Source organism: Protopterus annectens, chromosome 11.part0 (assembly GCF_019279795.1).
Source record: "Protopterus annectens isolate FY-2018-M chromosome 11.part0, PAN1.0, whole genome shotgun sequence".
Taxonomy (NCBI): domain Eukaryota; kingdom Metazoa; phylum Chordata; order Ceratodontiformes; family Protopteridae; genus Protopterus; species Protopterus annectens.
The window spans coordinates 497,047,412-497,068,398 of NC_056745.1; the positions used below are offsets into that span (position 1 = coordinate 497,047,412).

General features: G+C 42.3%; 1 protein-coding gene across 1 annotated transcript in view; it reads right to left on the reverse strand.

Moving 5' to 3' along the window:
• Positions 1-20,987, reverse strand: part of ZFC3H1 (zinc finger C3H1-type containing) — a 3,672,721-nt gene that overhangs the window by 2,361,033 nt on the left and 1,290,701 nt on the right. Inside the window, exon 10 of the mRNA XM_044087220.1 lies at positions 17,924-18,061. Coding sequence (XP_043943155.1) covers positions 17,924-18,061 — 138 coding nt within the window. The remainder of the gene's footprint in view (positions 1-17,923; positions 18,062-20,987) is intronic.

The window sequence follows — 20,987 nt, forward strand, 5'->3', positions numbered from 1 at the left end:
AACTACCGTCAGAGTATGTCTGGAAGGTTCCTGAAGGAAAGGAGCTCTCACATTTTGCTTGACATGTTTGGACCACCATTCTAACTCCTTGGATATGAAGGATAATATAGGAATAACAATCTCCAGGCATTGGGAATGTTTGTACCAGGTAAATCTGAGGGAGTACTGCAGCTTCCTCATTCAGACTGGGCAGAGATACCAAAAGGACTGTAGAAATCATGTACTCCAGAGCCCTGAGGCATTCCATGGCAAACCCCTTTTCCCCAGCTACACTATGAAAATATTTCTCCAATAAATTCCACTTCTTGCGGTGACAGAAAGCCATCTTAACCACTAGAGTCTAGTAGTGAGCCCAGAGATATCACTCTCTTCATAGCAGCAATATTCAATTTTTGAATGCTATGGTAAAACAGAAGACTTTGTAAGCACATTGCATGCTGATGGCAAGGTCCCTTCCATCTCCTCCACCTAAATGAAGCACCCATCCAAGTATGAGTATATGTGAATGTCTACGGTCCTGCAGAACGTAATTAATTGTGTCAGGCACTCTGAATAAAACTCTGTGAGCAGCAGACAAACCAACAGGCAATGAGATAAAGTGGGGGTGGCACATATTCAAACATGCAAAAGCAAGAGCTGTCCCTGTAGACAGGGGTATGAAGATAAGCATCCTTGAGACCTAGGATAACCATCATGGCCTGAAGAAACAGGAGGGGAGTAACTGTAACTGGAGGGTGAATGTCTAATTTTGTAACGCTGAGGTATGCACCAAGTTTTTAGAGATATAGAATGCGTCTCCAATTTCCTTCATTTCTGAGCGTCAGAATAGTCTTGAACAGATTCATCTTGCTTAGCTCCCCACTGGTACAAGCTTTATAACCTCTAGTGCAACAAAATGTTGCAGAATGAGGTGAACTAGGAGTCTCTTATGTTTTGATATGACAGGGATCTCTACCATCTTTGGAATTTATGAAAAGTATAACCTGCAAACCCGAAATTAATCTGTAAAACCCATTTGTTCTGAGAGATTGTTTCCCACTTTCTAAGGCACACTACCAGTTTCCTAGCAATCTTGTTCAAGGTGGAGTGGGATGCTGTGGTGGGGGGTCTGTGGTAGGGGGGAGGTCTACACATACTTTACCAACATGACTTCCTTGTTAATCCTGGCTGGGTTACACTTACTCTGCCTGCAATACTATCAGCCTGATCTGGATGGATACTTCGGCATTAAGAGTTATGAAAAAGTACAGTTTTGTACCTACCATAAATGTAGATGTCCGAGAGGTATGCATCTGCAGTCCTAACAAATGGGTTGTCCTGGCCTCAGGCAGCCCTTCGGTCGGCCGGATTCCAAAGTCTGGGTCTGGCCTCGGCTGATGTCACACTTCACCCGACGTCATAGCTGCAGTTCAGCGGTTATAAAGGCATCAGCCGATGCCATTTTCCTCAGTGTTTCTTGCCCCAGATGCCAGAAGCCCTCTAGGAAGGCTAAATTTGGATAAATGCAAATGTTTCCAAACAATAGAGAGCAAAAAGAAATAAACAAGTCTATACATATATACAAACAAATACACCATAATAGATTCCCCCAGCTAGCTACAAGATGGGCAAATACCCTAGGAGTACCACAGAGGGGAAGGAGGGTGGGTAATCCTGACTGCAGATGCATACCTCTCGGACATCTACATTTATGGTAGGTACAAAACTGTACTATGTCCTTCAAGGATGCATCTGCAGTCCTAACAAATGGGTAGAATACCATAGCCAAACTGGGGAGGAGGTAATAATAAGATTATGGTGTAGTTAAGATCCCTTGCAAAACAGCAGTGGCAAAACCTGCTCGGGATCTGGAGTATAAGGGTAGATTATAATGCTTGGCAAATGTATGCACGGAGCTCCAAGTAGCAGCCTCTAAAATGTCTTTGGTAGCCACTCCTCGTAAAAGCTGTAGTAGTGGCTGTAGCCCTTGTGGAGTGAGGTCTGATGTTTTCTGGAGTTGTCTTTCCATGGTAAGAGTAACAAAATCTAATGCAATTTCCTATCCACTTTGAGATTGTCTGTTTTGAAATTGCTTTTCCTTCCATTCCTGTTGCATATGCTACCAGTAGCTGGTCAGTTTTTCTACTGCTCTTGGTTCTGTCCAGGTAGTAGCAATTGCCTATGTACATCCAAGGTATGTAATAATCTTTCTCCCCTGTTCTGTGGGTTGGGGAAGAATGTAGGTAGGTGGATAGCTTGGTTTAGAGATACCCTGGAGACCACCTTTGGCATAAAAGTAGGATTAGTTCTCATGGACACACTATCTTGATGGAAGATAAGGAAGGGCTGTACTGCCATTAATGCCTGTAATTCAGAAACCCTTCTTGCTGAAGTGATTGCAAGCAGGAAAGCAGTTTTCCATGATAAGTACTGTAATTCTGCTGTTGCTGCTGGCTCAAAAGGAGGGAGTGTCAATTTTTCCAGCATAAAGTTCAAGTCCCATGCGGGCAATGGTGGCATCCTTGGTAGCTTTACATTTTTAATTCCTCTCAGAAACTGCCTGAGTAGAGGATGAGAGAAGACTGGAGGGTCCATGTTGTATTCTGCTGAAATAGCTGATGCATGAATCTTAATGGAAGAATAGGACAGGCCATTGTGGAAAAGTTCTGCCAAGTATTCCAGGATGTTAGCCATGTTTACCAGTGACACATCTTCTCCTTTAGCTGCACTCCAAATGAGATATCTTTTCCATTTTGCTGAATAAGTTTTCCTTGTTGAGGGTCTGCGAGCCTCCAAGATAATGTCGTTAACCCTTTGAGATAAATCTGGGTTATTTTGTCTTATGCAATGTTCCAGGCAGCTAGCTGCAACGTTTTCAAGTTTGGATGCAGGGTTTTGAAGTTGTTCTGTGTTAGCAGTAAGGGAACTAGGGGCAGGCAGAGGCCATATTTGTTCCCGAGACATACTCCTCAGTAATGGGTACCAATGCTGCCTCGGCCAGTCTGGAGCTATCAGGATGATCCTTGGGCGGTCTTCTTTGATCTTCAATAGCACCTTGTGCATCAAAGGAAGAGGTGGGAATGCATATGCTGTCAGGTTTTCCCAACTGAAAGATAGGGAGTCCACCTTCCAAGCCAGAGGGTGGTATGTCCTTGTGCAGAATTTTTTCAATTGGTGGTTGTGTGGGGATGCGAATAAGTCTATTTCTGGTAGTCCCCATTTCCCTGTAATGGATTTGAAGATGTCTGGATGCAGCATCCATTCGTGGGCATCCGTGGTAGTTCTGCTTAGGATGTCTGCTAGTATATTTTCTTTTCCTGGTACAAATATTGCCTGGAGCTGAATGTTGAAGCTCAGGGCCACATTCCAGAGGTCCATTGCCATCCGGCATACAGGGTATGAATGTGTGCCTCCCTGTTTGTTGATGTACCACATAACTGTGTTGTTGTCCGTCCTTATCAGCAATTGACCCTGTTGAAGAAACGGTCTGAATGTCTGAATTGCCAGTTTTACTGCCAGCATCTCCTTTAGATTTATGTGTAGGTTCAGCTGGTCTTGAGTCCATAAGCCTTGTATGCACTTGTCCAGCATGTGAGCCTCCCAACCGAGGTCTGAGGCGTCCGTGGTGATAGTCTGGCTTGGTTGAGGGCTATGGAAGGGCAGTCCTTTGTTCAATTGACAGGCCTGAGCCCACCATTGGAATTCTTGCTTCAGGCATGGAATTATTGGAATTTGGGTTTCTAGGCTGTGCTTGTGCTGAGATCATAAATTCCTTAGGTACCATTGCAACTTCCTCATATGTAGTCTGGCATGTGGAATCAATATTATGCAGGATGCCATGTAACCCAGGGCTTGCAGGACTTTCCTTGCTGTTAGCTGGTTCAGCGTTGTTAATGCCATGAAATAGAGAGGAAGGTGCTTCTGCTTTTCTGCTGTGAGGGATGCCATTTGATTTGATGTGTCCAGTTCTGCACCCAAGAAAGTTATCCTCTGGGATGGTATCAGCCTTGACTTTTTTATATTGACTGTGTATTCCCAGGGCTTGTAGCAGATGAATGACCTTTTTCAAATCTTTTGCTAATTTGTTTTTGTTGTCCGCTTGTAACAGGCAGTCGTCCAGGTAAGGGTACATTTGAATTCCCTGGAGCCTGCAATGAGCAATTACTGATGCCAGGCATTTCGTGAATACTCAGGGCACAGTAGATAAGCCAAAGGGCAATGCTGAGAATTGATAATGCTCTGATCCTGCAAGAAATCTGAGGTATCTTCTGCAATTTGGTCGTATGGGGACGTGCAGGTATGCCTCCATGAGATCTAGAGTTACCAGCCAAGACTCCTTGCCCAGCATGGGAAGAAGCTGCTGTAGGGTCAGCATCTTGAATTTTGGAACAATGAGATATGCGTTCAGAGCGGACAGGTCTAGAATAGGTCTCCATTGGTTTTCTTTTCTTGGCACCAGGAAAAGTCTGGAGTAAAATCCTTGCCCTTGTTCCATAGACGGTACCTTTTCTATAGCTCTCATCCTTAAGTTGTCTATTTGTTCTAGAGCTTTTGTCTTTTGATTTGGAGGTAGGTTTGGCATTCCTCTCTTCCTTGGTAGAGTATGGAAGTGAAACCTGTAACCTTTGTCTATTGTCTGTAAAATCCATTTGTCTCCTGTGATGTAATGCCAGTTTACTGAAAATAAGGCTAGCTTTCCGCCTAAGGGTGCATCTAGTTGTTCCCTGGTAGGCGGTCTCAGAGCCAAGTCACTGTGATTGTCCTGTGGAAGTGGTAGTGGCTGGATCTGTGGCAGTACTTCACTGGTTGTTAGGCTGCCACTGACGTCCCCTGTAGGCACCTCTGGATTGACCCCTGCCTCTTGGGCGCCTATTCCTGCCTCTCTGTGCTCTGGTGGTGTCTGGAAAGGACCAATTCTTGGAAGGCCAGTTCCTACTAAACCTTGGAGGCTGGACCTGTAAGAAATCCTTGACTGTCTGGACAGATTTTGCTTTCTATTCCACCTTCTTCAGCACCTGCTGTGCAGGTGAGCCAAACAAATTATGCTTATCCATGGGAGCATCTAGGAGCTTTGATTTTACATGGTCTGGTAAGGACTGCTCTTTTAACCATGCATGCCTTCTGATCACTGTACCAGTCATAGCTGATCTAAAGGAAGCCTCCAGTGTATCATAGCCGCATTTTAAGGAATGATTACTGACCTGCTGTATGTTATGTACCATTTCCTGAAGAGACTTTTTGTCTAATGGTTCAGGCGAGGACAGTTTTTTAGTTAACTGGTCTAACAAATTCCTGATACTGAATCATGTGGAATTGACAGTTTAAGGCCCTAGCCGAAAGAGTAGCAGAAGTATAAACTTTTTTACCCCATCTCTCTAAGGCCCTAGATTCCCTTTCAGAGGGGAGGGGGGTTTTGGCAGAGGTAGCTGCTACAGCCTTGGGTCCCTGCGAAATAGATTCAGGATCTGCTAAAGGAGCCTTATACAAATGATAATGTGTGTCCGGAACCCTGTAGTACCTGTCGGGCTTAGCAGGGGCCGGAGGAAGCGAATCAGGGGCAGTACAAGCATCATTAAATACATCATCCACAACAGTAAGTACTGGAGGAATGGCTAAAAGCCTATGCTGTGGCAAATGCAAAAAGGTCCTAAGCCTTTTCCTAGAGTCTGAAAAATCCTGGCCCTGCCATTGAAATTGTTCCCTCATAGCATGCAAGGTTTCCCCAAAATAAAATTCCTCAGGCGGAGAGGCAGAAGGAATGGAGTCTTCTGCATCAGAGTCCTCATAAGGAGAATAAGGGCCTTCTGGAGGGTTTGTATTTTCTGTATCATCAGAAGAGTAATCTGAAGAAACTGGCTCAGGGGGCTCTGCTCTAGGCCTCTTCTCTGGAGGTGGGTGAGAGGCCCTGTCAGGGTGAGGTTGGGATCCCCTGATCAAAGAAATGAGATCCTCTGCTAGACTAAGCATTTGAGTACTAGAGCTAGGCCTGTGAGAGGGGTCTTAATAGGCACAGTCTTGGTTGATTTTGCTGCTTTAGCCCTGGCAAAAGCCTTAATCGACATGGATGCAGGGGGCCTAGCAGCTCCACGTGCAGGAGTGGATATATCTAAAGGGATAGTATCAGATAAATCCTGTGAACCGGTAAGAGCAGGTGGAATTTCAGTAGCAGATTCAGCCATGCTGGATGAGGCCTCGGTGGGAGGCAAGCTTTCGGCCGATGGAAGAACCGAGGGCTCGGTTTCAGCCGAAACCGAGACACTCGCGGTTGACTTAACCGCGGTTTCGGCCGAAACCGCGGACCACGAGTGTCGGTCCTTTTCCTTGCGCTTTTTAGCTAATTGTGAAGTCGGAGTTTCCGACGGCATGTTGTAAGCAAAAGCGGAGCCGAAAAACTCCTCAGCAAATTCCGACCGACGTCTAAGTGTCCGTCGGTTGAAAGAAGCACAGGCTAGACAGGCTGCTACGTCGTGGTCTGGGCCTAAACAAGGTAAGCAGTAAGAGTGGAAATCTTTATGAGGTATTTGTTTCCCACAAGTTAAACAGTTATTCACTTTTTCTGACATCGGCCGAGGCAAGAAAGAGTCCCCAACGGGGTACTTAGCTTTTTAGAAGTCTTCGGTAGTAGCAATCTCTGGTTCTGACCGACCGGCACTTGCGAACAGCTTCTGCTTCGGGCGCCATGCGGCAAGAAAGACTGAGGAAAATGGCGTCGGCTGATGCCTTTATACCCGCTGAACTGCAGCTATGACGTCGGGTGAAGTGCGACATCAGCCGAGGCCAGACCCAGACTTTGGAATCCGGCCGACCGAAGGGCTGCCTGAGGCCAGGACAACCCATTTGTTAGGACTGCAGATGCATCCTTGAAGGACATCTCCCTTCCCTTCATTTTTTGTATAAGCACTGGTAGGGTTCCAAAAGAGCAGATCATTCTCTGAGTGCGCATTTAGGAGCTGCACTTCGACATTCTCTGGTAGAAGTTGGAGCAACAACCTGGCACATTTTACATGAAAATTTACTTGCACCCAAACTTTTTTTTGAAGACAGCTCACACCCAAATTGTGATCAAACTAAAAGTATGAGGTAAAACTGAAGAGTTAGTAATGCGCAACAAGAATGAGGAAAATAATACATCTGCTATGTGGTCTTAATGCCTGCTACTGAAGACAGGCCTCCTCTCACCAGATTTCATGTTCTATCCTAATTAAGCTGAAAGTTTTTTAAATGTACATCAAAAAGTACAGTTGTGTACACCTACTATAAATGTAGATGTTCAAGTGTATTCACTGTTGCAGTCATTACATTTGGGTTATCTGCCTGCAGGTAGCCCTCAGCCAGCCTGAATAAAGTCTTGGATTCCTGCATTGGATGCGGTCTCTTCTTCCATGATGTCAGGGGTATAAAACATGCAGAAGAAGCCATTACATCAGTTTTTCTTGCCCCAGATGTCAGGTGCCCCCTTAATAGGAAGCAATTTTATGTTAGGTTACACCTCTAACAAAAAAAATACACCAGAAATCTTAAATACACCAAACAAGAAGGAAGGTAGAGCCCGGAATTAATGGACATGCTCCACCTCAAAAAATCCAAATCCACCAAAACCACTAGAGCAAGCGACTTAAACCTTAGCACGGATATAAATAGGACTTGCTGGAGAGATAGATTTATCACTCAGAGACTCCCTATGCTGTGGAATAAAATCCCGGTCCATGTGAGGCAGAGCACCTCGCTGGCTCTGTTCAAGAGAAATCTTGACTTGTGGATGGGAGATCATAGGTTTACTCCGGGAATCATCTCTGTGTCACTGCTGGACAGAGGCACAACAAACTAATGGGCACAGTATTTTTCATATAAGGGGTGGCATAAGCCACAAAAATTTGGGCTAGGCTTATAAATGCCTTAGGGCAGATAGCCTAGTATAAATCTATGAACCTATAAGAGAAGTCAGGGGGTTGGAGGGAGGGTAACAAGGACTGCAGTAGTGAATACACTCTAACATCTACATTTATTTAAGTGTACACAACAGTACTATGTTCTTTGTGTTTCACTGTTGCAGTAATTACATTTGGGTTGATTCCCAAAACTAAGGAAGGGAGGAGGAATTTGGAGAGCATTAGGACCAGCTATTAAGCCCTGCAAAACTGCAGTGGCAAAACCAGCTCTGGATTTAGAAAAAATAGGTTTGTGGTAATGCTTGAAGGTATGTATAGAGCTCCAGGTAGCAGCTTCTAGGATGTCCCTGATAGGGACTCCTCTGAGGAAGGCTGTAGATGTAGATGCAACACTGGTGGAATGTGATCTTATCCCCTGTGGGGTAAGTTTTCCATGGTGCTTATAGCAGAAATTAATGCAATGGGCTATCCATTTAGAAATGGTTTGCTTTGAAATGGTATTCCCCTCTGCCCCTGCAGCAAAGCCAACTAGCAGCTGTTCAGATTTTCTGAGAGGCTTAGTCCTGTCCAAATAAAATCTAAGTTGTCTGTGCACGTCCAAAGAATGCAGACTTCGTTCTCCTTAGTTTTGTGGATTAGGAAAAAAGGTAGACAAATGAATGGACTGATTTAGGGCCACACTAGACACCACCTTGGGCATAAAGGAAGGACTGGTCCTGAGGAAAACCCTGTCTGCAAGGAAGATAATGAAGGGCTCCACTGCCATGAGGGGCCTGTAATTCAGACACTCTTCTTGCTGAAGTGATGGCTAGAAGGAAGGCCATTTTCCAATACAAAGTTAGGATCCCAGGCTGGAGTAGGGGCTCTCGCCTGGGGGGGGGGGGGGGGGGTCTTAAATTTTTAGCCCCTCTGAGGAACTGCTTTAACAGGGGGTGAGAGAAGAGGGGTGGGTTCAGTATTATAATGTGCTGAAATTGCAGAGGCATGAATTTTGACTGACAAGGATAGGCCCTTGTGGAGCATTTCTGTTAAGTACTGAAAAATATGAGGTAAACTGGGCACCGTTGTGCCCATACCCTGGGTCTGGCTCCAGGAACAGTATCTTTTCCACTTTTCAGCATAGGAGTTTCTAGTACTAGGTCTCCTAGCTTCCAGAATGACCTCTAGCACCTGCTTACTGAGGGATGCTATTGGAGAGCTCAAGGAATAAGCCAGGCTGCAAGGTTCAGAGTTTGAAGCTGAGGGTGCAGAATCTGGCCAGCCTGCTGGGACAGCAGGGAAGGTGTCTGAGGTAGGTGCCATGGATCCAGCAGTATCATGCTGCGTAAGAGGGGGTAACAGTGCTGGCGAGGCCAGTCAGGTGTAATGAGAATTGTCCTTGGTTTGTCCTGTTTGATCTTTAGCAGAACCTTCGAGAGGAGAGGCAGAGGGGAAAGGCAGAAACAGAGAGGCTTTCCCAGGTGAAGGACAGGGCATCCACTTTCCAAGCTTGACTGTGGGGAGTCCTTGTGCAGAATTTGTCCAACTGGTAGTTCTGGGGGGAGGCAAACAGGTCTATTTCTGGAGTCCCCCATTTGTTCCTCAAGAGATTGAATATTTCTGGTTCCAGTTTCCATTCATGTGGGTCCATGAGATTTCTGCTTGGGTCGTCTGCCAGTGAATTTATCTTGCCTGGCAGGAATTGAGCTTGTAGGTGTACTTGGTAGCTCAAGACTGTGTTCCACAGAGCTATGGCTAGTCTGCACAGAGGGTACGAGTGGGTTCCTCCCTGCTTGTTTATGTATGACATAACTGTGGTGTTGTCTGGCTTTACCAATAATTGTCCTGGAAGAATGTGGTCCTTGAAAGCTGTCAGGGAATTCTGTACAGCTAACATTTCTTTCTGATTGATATGTAGGTGCATCTGACTCTGGTTTCATTTGCCCTGAATGCACTGCCCTGCCAAGTGAGCCCCCCATGCATAGTCTGATGTGTCCATAGTCAGGGTTTGAGCAGCTCGGTGTAGATTGAAAGGGAGCCCCTTGTTGAGGTGGCAGGCCTCTGCCCACCTAAAGAACTTTATACAAGGAATGATAGGAATCATTGTTTCCTGGTCCTGAGAATGTTAACACCATGGGCTTTTTAGATACCACTGCAGTTTCCTCATATGGAATTAATAGAATGCAAGAGGCCATGAACCCCAGGGCTTACAAAATTTTCCTTGCAGACAGCTGGGTCTTTGTGGCCAGTAGTTTGAAGTAGGTTGGCAAATAAACTTGTTTCTCTGGCGTGAAGTAGCCATCTGGGAAGTTGTGTTTAAGCTTGCTTCCAGGAATACAATCTGTTAGCAGGGTACTAGATGAGATTTATTTTCGTTTATGGTGTACCCCAGCGAGGTTAGAAGTTTCTTTACAAATGCCAGATGTTTTAATAGCATTGTCCTGGCTTTCTGCCTGAAACACACAATCGTCCAGGTATTGGTAAATTTGAATATTTCTCTGCCTGCAAAATGCAATGGCTGGAGCTAGACACTTTGTGAATACCCTGGGCGCAGTAGATAAGCCAAAGGGAAGTGCAGAAAACTGATAGTGCATGGAGCCTGCTCTGAAGCGTAGGTATTTCCTGCAAGATTCCCTTATTGGAATGTGCAGATAAGCTTCCTTTAAGTCTAAGGTTGCCAACCAAGCATCTTTGCCTAGCATAGGAAGCAGCTGTTGAAGTGTTAGCATTTTGAACTTTGGGATTACCAAAAAGGTGTTCAGAATAGAGAGGTCCAGGACAGGACGCCAGAAGCGGTCTTTTCTGGGTACCAGGAAAAGTCGAGTAAAAACCTTGTCCCCTTTCTTCTGCTGGGACAGGCTGAATAGCCCTGATACTTAGAAGAGAGAGAACCTGCTGTTGAGCCTCTGCCCACTGATTTGGGGGTAGATCTGGCCAACCGTTTGGGGTTGGTAAGGTGTGTAAGTGGAATCTGTATCCTTGGAAAACTATATTTAAAACCCATTTGTCCTGGGTTTTGAGTTCCCAGTTTTTTGCATGCAAGACAAGCTTTCCTCCTAAGAAAGCAGGCAGTTGAGCAGGGATTGGAAGGGTTAAGGTTAAGTCACTGTGACATTTTTACATAAGGGGGTGTCTTACTACTTCCAGCTTTGGAAGTGGGAGCCCCCCACTGCTCAGGCTCGTGTGCAGCCTGAGACTGTAACCTACGTGGTCTGCTGTTCCTGGGTTTGGTCTGAGAAGGCCTGGAAGAGACCGGAAAGGACCAATTCTTAGAAGGCCAATGTCTACTAAATCTGGGAGGCTGTACTTGCAGGAAATATTTAACAGTTTGCATAGATTTAGCTTTTTCCTCAGTCTTTTTAAGGACTTCTTCTGCCTTGTTGCTAAACAGGCGGTCTTGATTTAAGGGAACATCCAGTAATTTAGCTTTAATATGATCTGGAAAATTTTGCTCCTTAAGCCAAGCATGCCTTCTAAGTAGAGACCTAGTGACAGCAGCCCTGCAAGATGCTTCTAAAGAATCAAAACCACATTGCAAAGTACTTTTACCAACTTGTTCAGCAGAATGCATTAAATCCTGTAATTCTTTATGTTCAGCACAGTCATGAATCAACATAATTTTCTGTTTAAGTAGTCCCATAATACGCTGCTGATACTTTAACATAAGAAACTGGCAATTTAAGGCCCTAATGGCCAAAGTAGCAGAAGTGTACACCTTCTTACCCCATCTGTCCAAGGCCCTGGAATCTCTATCAGAGGGGGTAGGGTTTTTGGCAGCAGTAGCCTTAATGCCCTTTTTGGTCCTTGGGAAGGATTCTTGAAGAGGAACCTGAGAGAGTCAGGTACTCTGTAATACCGGTCAGATATTCTGGGAGCTGGAGGTAAGGTGTCTGGGGAAAGGATAGATTCCAAGAATGCATCATCTACAATGTCCAGAACAGGAGGGATAGCTAAAGGATGGGTTGAGGGAGGAGTAAGAATTCCCTAAGCCTCTTTTTGGAGTCAGAGTAATCCTGGCTTTCCCAGCGAAAATGCCCCCTAAGAGTGTGCAAAGTTTCACCAAAAGAAAAATATTCTGGAGGGGAAGTAGAGGGAATGGAATCCTCTGCATCAGAATCCTCATAGGTAGATCAGGGCAAATCCTGGTAATCTGAAGAAACAGAAATTTCAAAATCCTGATCAGAAGAATAAGAAGGAAAATCAGTTCTAGGTCTCAGAGGGGGAAAGGTTAGCTTTCCCTAATTAAAGTAATAAGGTCTTCAGCCATTCTAAACATTTGTTTTTTAGGCATATGGGCCTGACCATGCGGTTTGGACGTCTGTTTTCTAGGCATGGGTCGAGTTTTAGGCCTTGATGAAGAAGATGGTGTTGGTTTAAAATGCAAATCTGTAAGCCTGAATATACATTCAGAAGCCGGTGCCTGCACAGCGGCTCCGAACCCATCCAAGGTAGAGACATCTGCAGGTTCCACAGTCGAAGAAGCATCTCGCGGCATACCGGACTCCAAATGGCTCTCAGTAGAGGCCTGTGAATCTGAAGTAGTGGGTATCAGGTACTGCAAAAGCGCCTCACTGAGTACCGGCAAACTGGCAACTAACTTAATGGAAGCATCGTTGGCAGTTTTGGACCTATGCGGTCTTTATCCATGCGCTTTTTCAGAATATCGGTAGTCGGATAGCTTACCAAAGCCATCTCTGGATAGACAGCTTTCCATAGGTAAGACAAGTGTTAACTTTTACTGACATCGGTTAAGAGCAAGAAAAAGGATCCCCAACAGGATACTTAGTTTTTTTCGAAGACTTTGGTTCTGAAACTCAAAAATGAAAATTTCAGGAGTCGGCCGACCGGCACTTGTGAACTGCTTCTGCTTCAGGCACCGTGCGATGTAATGGCATCGGCTGCATGTTTTATACCCCTGACGTCATGGAAGAAGAGACAGCATCCGACGTAGGAATCCAAGACTTTGATATTCAGGCCGGCTGAGGGCTACATGCAGGCAGATAACCCAAATGTAATGACTGCAACAGTGAAACACGAATAACATCTACACTTCTGTGAAGCTTAAAATACTCATGCTTAACAGCAAATTAAGTTTTATGAACTACCTTCAGAAAAATAAACCCTAATGTTAAATACAAATGTAAACATAGCTATCAAGGATAACGAAAGACTGTGCCCAAATGAGTCCATCACATATTAACAATTGTCTAGCTATCAAAAAAAAAATAGAATTATAGCATTAATATACAATCTGCATCAGTATCAACATTTAAATCACATCTAAAAAAATAAATGTAAATCAAACTGGAAAGCAAAATACTCTAACATACATAATTTGTGGTAGACAACAGCCCACAAAATTATACGCTTGGTCATCCTTATGGCACAGAGGCAATGCTCCCAGTTAAGATGACCAAGTATCGGATCAGAGGACCACGAGCAACAGGAAGTAAACCCACAAAGGGCTATCCACCCTTAGATGGACAGTGTGCGAGGACAGCTACCTGCAGACAATCTCAAGTAGATACTTGTGACAAAGTAACCTATACCTCTATAGCTGCTGAGCATCTAACACTCTCAGAATTATTTGCACACAGCCTCAAATCAGCAATGCACACTATGTGCAGAGGAAAAGGTTGCAAATGAAGGCCCAATACTACAGCTGTCCTTGTGTGAGTTCATAGGTTGGTACTAGGCTATCGGCCCTAGGGCCTATACAAGCCTAGCCATAACAATTCCCTGGCTATTTCTTCCCACACTATTTACTTCCCTTAAGACCAATTATCTTCCCCCTCCTGGAAAACTATACACTGGGGAAGAGCATGAACTAGCCAAACAAAAGGGACAGGTGTAATGAGTTTACAAATCCCATTCAAAAGCTGAGTGCATCTGTCTATCTGGTGTATCCCTGAATATATGGCAGGCTAATTTTCCTTTTTGGAAAATGTATATATAGCTGTGTGTTTGTTGTGAGTAAAAATGGTTGGAGGTTAAAAATGAACATTTGTTTAATATTTTTATTGAAGCAAAGTCTGAGAAAATATGACACAGGTGTAAACATCCAAGTGCAGCCTGCCAAACACTAATGTATGCATCTAAGTTGCAGCTGGAAACATTAAAAAAGTGTGTATATGTTAAAGTAAAAACATCCTTAGAATGATTGCCTTAGCAGTCAAATCAAGGAATGTGATGGTACTGGAGATACGGACAAGTAGTAAACAGTACTGAATTATTTTAAGAACTGTATGGTACAAATAGCAGTGTTACAAGAGAGATAAATATGACCATATGACTGGCAAAGAAAGGATTCCTACAGGGTATCAAGAACGAAGCAAAAAGATGAATAATACTGTCTTGCAATAGGTGGTCCAACAGAAACAGAGTAGAAAAACAGACAGACTTGTGGCAATAAGCCGTTACTAGCAAAAAGGAAGGATTACAACATCATGCATTTATATTCACCCTAAAATTACTATTAAGGAGCTTAAGAGAAATAATTAGCTTCTAACAGCGATTATTTGTGAATGAGGACTAGAACCGGATGTGCAGTAGTGAAGATGCATCATGGGGACGTAGATGGGAAACTAACATAAAAGGTTTAGATTCTAAAGAAATATGAGAACATTTGGAATGGAAGATGTGAAATTACTATCACGAAACCAGACAGAATTTACATATTATTCTCCAAGGTACAACAAGTGGGCTAGACCGGAAAGAAACACTAAGAGCAAGTGGATTTGATAGTTTTGAAACACATCCAATAACGACTTCAGACCATATAACAAAGTTTAAGATAAAGATGCACTTTCACACATGCCTATTAAAAGATAGGGCTTAAAGGATTGGGCAGTAAAAATTCAACAGGTGCTAAGGAATGTAAAAATTTCTTCAGAGAAAAGATAGCGGAGTGGGATAAAACGGAAATGAAATTTCAATAGTTTAAAAATCTGAAAGATTTGGAAAAGTAATGAGAATTACTTAGAGGGATTATCAAAAGGTTGAAGTATAGCAAAGGGGAATCTTATGGAACAAGAGGAGGAGTAATTGTTGGGTGCTAAAGGAAAAATAAGGTATATCTGGATAAAATCCATGAGGTTAGGAAGGCTGCTGCTAAGCAAGTAGTCTGTATGCTGTGAGGTTGTTGCAAAAAATATCAACATGGACTTAAACAGAAATGGATGCTGCCAAGCCAAGAGAGCCACTGACTAGAAAAATAACCAGAGATCCTACAGAGATTCATGAAAATCTGTACAGAGTAGACAAATGAGGAAAATAAGAGGAGACACAAACGGAAACATGTATGCAAGACTTAAACATGCCAAGGTTAGAGGAAGACGAGACTTAATAATTAATAGTCAAGATGGGAAAAGATGAGATAAAAAGTGTGATGTATAATCAATTGGGAATTCAATTCTTCGGGAAGAGGATTCCTGTAGAGATTTGGAAGCCAGGAAAGGAAAAAAAAGTGACAAAAGATCTGAAACATTTTAAAAGAAGGGACAGTACACCACAGTACCAGAATCTTGGATGAAAGTTGTACTGGGCGTACTTCTTAGAGCAGATACCCTTTAAATATAACTTCATATAAACTACTTTTAAATTTGAACCCGGATTATGAAGTAACGATTAAAGTATTGGCAAAACGGATATGGATCAGCATGGTTTTGTGATTGAGACAGAGAAATGCTTGCCAACAAACTTAATGATCCAAAGAGAACCAGAGTGCAAGAATGCCTGCTACTGTTGGTTGGTCTTTATGTAGGAAAGGTGTTTGATGCAGATTTTATGAGTAGGGCAATAAAAGCATTTGGGCTTACTGATAAAATAATGGGTTAATTAGGAAGTTATACGAAGGATCAGAGGCAAGCTACAAGGTGGGAAAGATCCTCTCTAATAAACTGGGTTTGAATAGAGGAACAAGGCAAGGGTGTCCTCACCCTCTATCATTTTCCTTATACTTGGAGACACTGGCAAAGAAAATAAGGGACTCGCAAATTCAAGGATATAACTGGTAAAATACTCAAGAAAAATCAGCCTTATCTGAAGATGTTTTGTATTTGATAAATCCAGAAAAGAGTAATTCAGTGTTGTAGAACATTTTGAAACAATTTAAATTTTTTTTCACAATATAAAATAAATGAGGATAAAACAAAGGCTGTAGCAGTAAACTTTGTTCCCACACATGAACTGGTGGGGACATAAGATTAAATGAAATACTGAGGTGTTTGGATTAAAAATTGTTGTATTAAGGCAGCTGAAGATATGTGGAAATAAAGATAATACAAAAAGTGATAAGTAGGACGCTCTTGATAATGGATATGGATAGTTAAGGGCGGGTCTATATTAAAAGAATGAAAAATCAAAACTGCAAACGACTAAAGAGCGAAAGAAACGGAACCTCAAACTTGCTATTGTGGGGGGCTGCCCCCTTCACACCCCCGCTAAATATATATTCCAACTCCGAGATCGCACTACAGTGAGGAAAGGCAAATATTCCAATCTTCACTGTACCACGATCTGACAAACAGCACTTCGAGGTCTTTAGGTGTTCGCGGTTCTGCTCTTTCGGTCTTGTAATACAGACCCGTTAAGGGCTAAGAAGTGAAAATGCTTTCAGTACATTATACAGGTCAGGCTTTTTTAACATGACAAAGAACTAAAGGAATTTATTTGGGAAGGAAAAAGGGGAAAGAGTTGAGCCGAATAAGTTACACTGTCTACAGAAAGAGGTGGTTTAGGATCATCAGAATATGTACGGATGCATTAGAGATGGACAGAGAAGGCTCACATACATAACACAAGCAAAAGGCTACAAATCAAAATCTAAAGAAATGATGTTGAAATGGTGATGTCCATGAAATAAGGAAAAAGCAGGAGCCCAAGCAGTAACATGTATGCAGAATATTATATGTACAAAGCAGCAGAAAATATTTTGAGAACAAAGCCAACATGGGAATGGAGAAGAGAGATTTTACCAACAAGGATCTATGTATGTAGGGGCCACAGAAAGCAGGCAAGAGGGTGCTGGAATTTATTGGTGAAAAGTAGCAAAGGAACCAAGGTATTGGGAGCAAATAACTATGGAGGTAAAAGCCAGAGTGAGATTAGGCCAAGGGATTGACAACAGTACAGGTATACAGGAAGGGATAGAGGAAAGTTAAATGAAAGAGCAGTGCTACCAGAGTTTTATAGTTGAATCAAGAACAGAGGCTGCATTAAGAAAATGGAGAATTAGAAGAACATATAAAATAATACATGATCACTACAAGAAGCAATCAAAAAGACTGGGAAATGAGAATGGAAAGGCAACATACAAAGAAACAATGGGTGGATATCTGTATGGCTCCCAAGTATGCAACAATACAACAAAATCTAGAATTTTTGCATGGAAAGGTTCACATAGATATTTTTACACCCAAAGCAGACTTCAGAGAATGTGTCCGCAGGTAGACAGCAATTGTTGGAAGTGTGATGGTAAAGAGGGGTGTACCTGGGAGCATTTTTTTTTTTTGGAATGTAATAAGTTGATACACTTTAAAAATTCCTTACAATGTATTTTGTCAGAAACGTTGGGGGAGCAAGTTATTTTAACTAAGGAAAGGATTATTTTGAGCTGGGATTTAAAAACCGAACTGCCTAGGTACATAAGACCCTACTAAGTTTAATGCTGTTGGCTGCCACAAAAAATCCGTTACGAAGAAACAAAGCAAAACCAACTGACAGAATTGTCGAACACGGTATAGGAGAGACAAGAACAAGAGGGCGGGATCTTTAGAAAATGTAAAAGTAAACTACATGGAAATAAATGGAATCTGTAGGAAAATACATACACAATGTTCAGGAGAAATTACACTTAAAGGAGGGCAGGACTTGAGCAATCTATGTAATGCTAAACTGCATAGGTAAGACAAAAATCATACTTGTACAATGGAAAAAATAAATTAATGGTTTGCTTTCTCTTTTATATTGGTTTGTACTCATACCACCATGTAATTGCTGATGTTAATAAATATGCTTTAAAAAGGTGCATTAACCACAATTAAAAATAGTCAAAACTTCATTCTGAACTAAAGTACCTCTACAGTTCTTCTTGCTTCTTTAATCATGGACTCTAAGCCTCCAAACACTCTTGTAGAAGACGCTGATGGCTCTTCTTCAGATTCAGTATCATCAGAATCATTGAGCCTCACAACCACCTTTTTATGCTTTGGCAACTATAAAGGAAGAGAATTTTATGTTAACCTTTTCTGATAAAGATTGTTTTTCTGAGAACTGCATGAAATTCACTTGTTAACATAAATGTAGTGTGATGGAGCTTTTCTCTCCTTGCCTCCACTGAAACTGGGCTCTGCCCAGTCGGACCTTCCCAGTAGACAATGACAAATAAAAGAAAGACGTACTCTGGCAAGGTTGACTGCTATAAAGGAGGACAATAAACTGCAAAAAGGCTCAGTATATGCACTGGCCAATAAGATCAGGAGGAGCCATGCGTAACATGACTCCCCCCCACCCCACCCCTTTTTTTTTTTTTTTTAAAGAGCAGCATTGTTTACAGTAGCCAACAAAAGTCTAAGTGGACTACCCCTCCATCTTGATTGCATTCTTTGTCCATTGTTAGAGTGAAGAAATGAGGAGCAAACTTTCTCTTTTAATAAAATTTTTATTGGCTGTAATCACACACCCTGCCAAATCAAAATAAATCAGATTTATATTGGACTTATTTTTATTTTATTTATTTTACATTTGTTGACCGGGTAAGTCCGACTGGAACCAAGTCCATTTTCAGTGGAGGCCCGGGGAGATGAGCTCCAGCAGAATACAGTCAAAGTAGCAGAAGAGCAAAAGTAACTTTGATTATACAATAATATTTACAATTGGTTATTGATGCTGTTTAGCCAAGGATAACTGAAAATACTTTCAGCCAAGCAGTGTTACAGACTTTTGAATTTTTACAGAAGTTCAAACTTAGTACAATAATGGTAACAGAAGAGCAGATGTACATTAAATATAAGTAATATTTAAGTAATCAGGTTAAATTGTTATTAAGACAAGGAATACAATAGAAGTACAATCATACAGGCAGTGTTACAAAATTCCAATTTTTGAGGGTGGTCTTAGATAAACAAAGGAAAAAAAAAAACACAAGTTGGATTGACAAAAATACATGCACTGTTAGAATTAGTCAGGTTTGTCACAATGACATATCCATTTTTGTTCTAGGTATTGTTTGATAGAGGCTTTGAATTGGACTGGGGAGGAGAGCAAGGTAATGGCATCTGGAAGTTTGTCCCAGGTTCTGCCTACAGAATTAGCAAATATGGCCATGCCAGCTGCATTGTTGATTTTAGTTGTTTCTATTTGTAGCTTATTGGATGAGCGGAGAATTCTTGAGTTGTTGTGAGGGAAGATGTGGTGACTAAGGGCTGGAATGTGATTTGGGTTTTTTAGGATTTTATTAGCCAATATTAGCAGGTTATACTTAACAAGATTGGGAAACTCCAACCATCCAAGTTGTTTGAGGTTAATGCAATGGTGGGTTCTAAAAGGAGAACCCGTAGCAAACCTAGCAATGTGATTGTAGCAGGCTGTAAGTTTGTTAAGATCAGTTTTACTTATATTTTATAGAAGTGAGGAAGCATATAGGAGGGTGGATAGTAGGTGTAAGCATGCAATGGCTATTTTAGCTATGGGGTGAGGAAGGTTTTTAGTCTATACAGTGAGACGAGTTTTTTGTTGATGGTTTTGATAGTCTGGCTAATATGGAGGTCAAATTTTAAATAATTATCTATTGTAACACCTAGCAATTTGGTATTGGGGTCTGGGGAAATAATTGTCCCATCGTTAGCTTGGATGGTAAAGGAGAAGGGTAAGGACCTCTGGGTTGGTGGAAATATAAGCAGTTTGGTTTTTTTGGGATTGAGTAGTAGGCGACGTTTGAATAGCCAATTTTCTACCACAGAAAAAGTAGTCTGGGTGTCCCTTTTTAGATCATCTGGTGATGTAGCTGAGCAGATTAAAGTGGAGTCATCAGCATACTGAATACAGTTGATGTTTGGTATGATGGTTGGAAGATCATTAATAAAGATGGAAAACAATAGTGGTCCTAGTATGGAGCCTTGTGGAACTCCAATAGTAATGGGTAATAGATTTGAGAGCTTATTTTGCCAAATGACTGCTTGTTTCCTGTCATGGAGATAGGATTTAAACCAAAGAAGAGCACTGGGATGTAGTCTAAATGTCTGCAGGGTAGAGATCATAAGGTGATGGTCGACCATGTCAAAGGCCTTGGAGAGGTCTAGGAAGAGGGCAGATGAGGTGCTATTATTGTTGCGGTTGTCATTAATAGTGTTAGTGAAGGATAGTAGGGCAGAGGTAGTACTATGATGTGGTCGAAAACCATGTTGGGTATCAGCCATTAAGTCATTTTGGATTAGGTGCTGCATAAGTTGTTTGTGTATACATTTCTCCATAATCTTGGCTAGTGGGGAGAGTATGGCTATGGGTCTGTAGTTGGAGTATTCAGTGGGGGGACCTCCTTTATGTAGTGGAATAACATAGGATGTTTTCCAAATTATGGGAATTTTGGCTTCGGAAATGGTTCAGTTGATTAGTATGGAGATGGGATAGGCAACAGTGTCAGCTGTCAACTGTAGATATTCTGCTGGCAGTTGGTCAGCAGATAGGGTGGTGGGTTTTAGTTTTTTGAGAAGCTTGCAAATATAGGAGGTAGGTACAGGCTGAAAGCAAAATACATTTTGGGTACCAGAGTTATTGTTGTTTTCTTCCTGGGTACTTTGAGGTAGTTGGCTTGCAAGAGCTTGAATGGTTTCAGTAAAAAAATGATTGAAGCCATCAGCGACCTGTTCAGTGGTTTTATTAGAGTTAGCAGCTGGGTTGGGGGTTGAGGCTTTACCTGGATACAGTAATTTGTTGATCCCAGCCCAGAATTTTTGAGGATTATTCTGATTATTCACCTGTAGTCTACAGTAATAGTCTTTATCGAGTAGGACAAGTCTTTTTGTATCATTCCTTGCCTGTCTGTATTTGTTATGATCCTGGAGATTTTTGGTAGTTCGCCAGGTGGCCCATAGTTTGTTTCTACTAGAGATTTTTGTTCTTGTTTCTTTGGAAAGCCAGGGG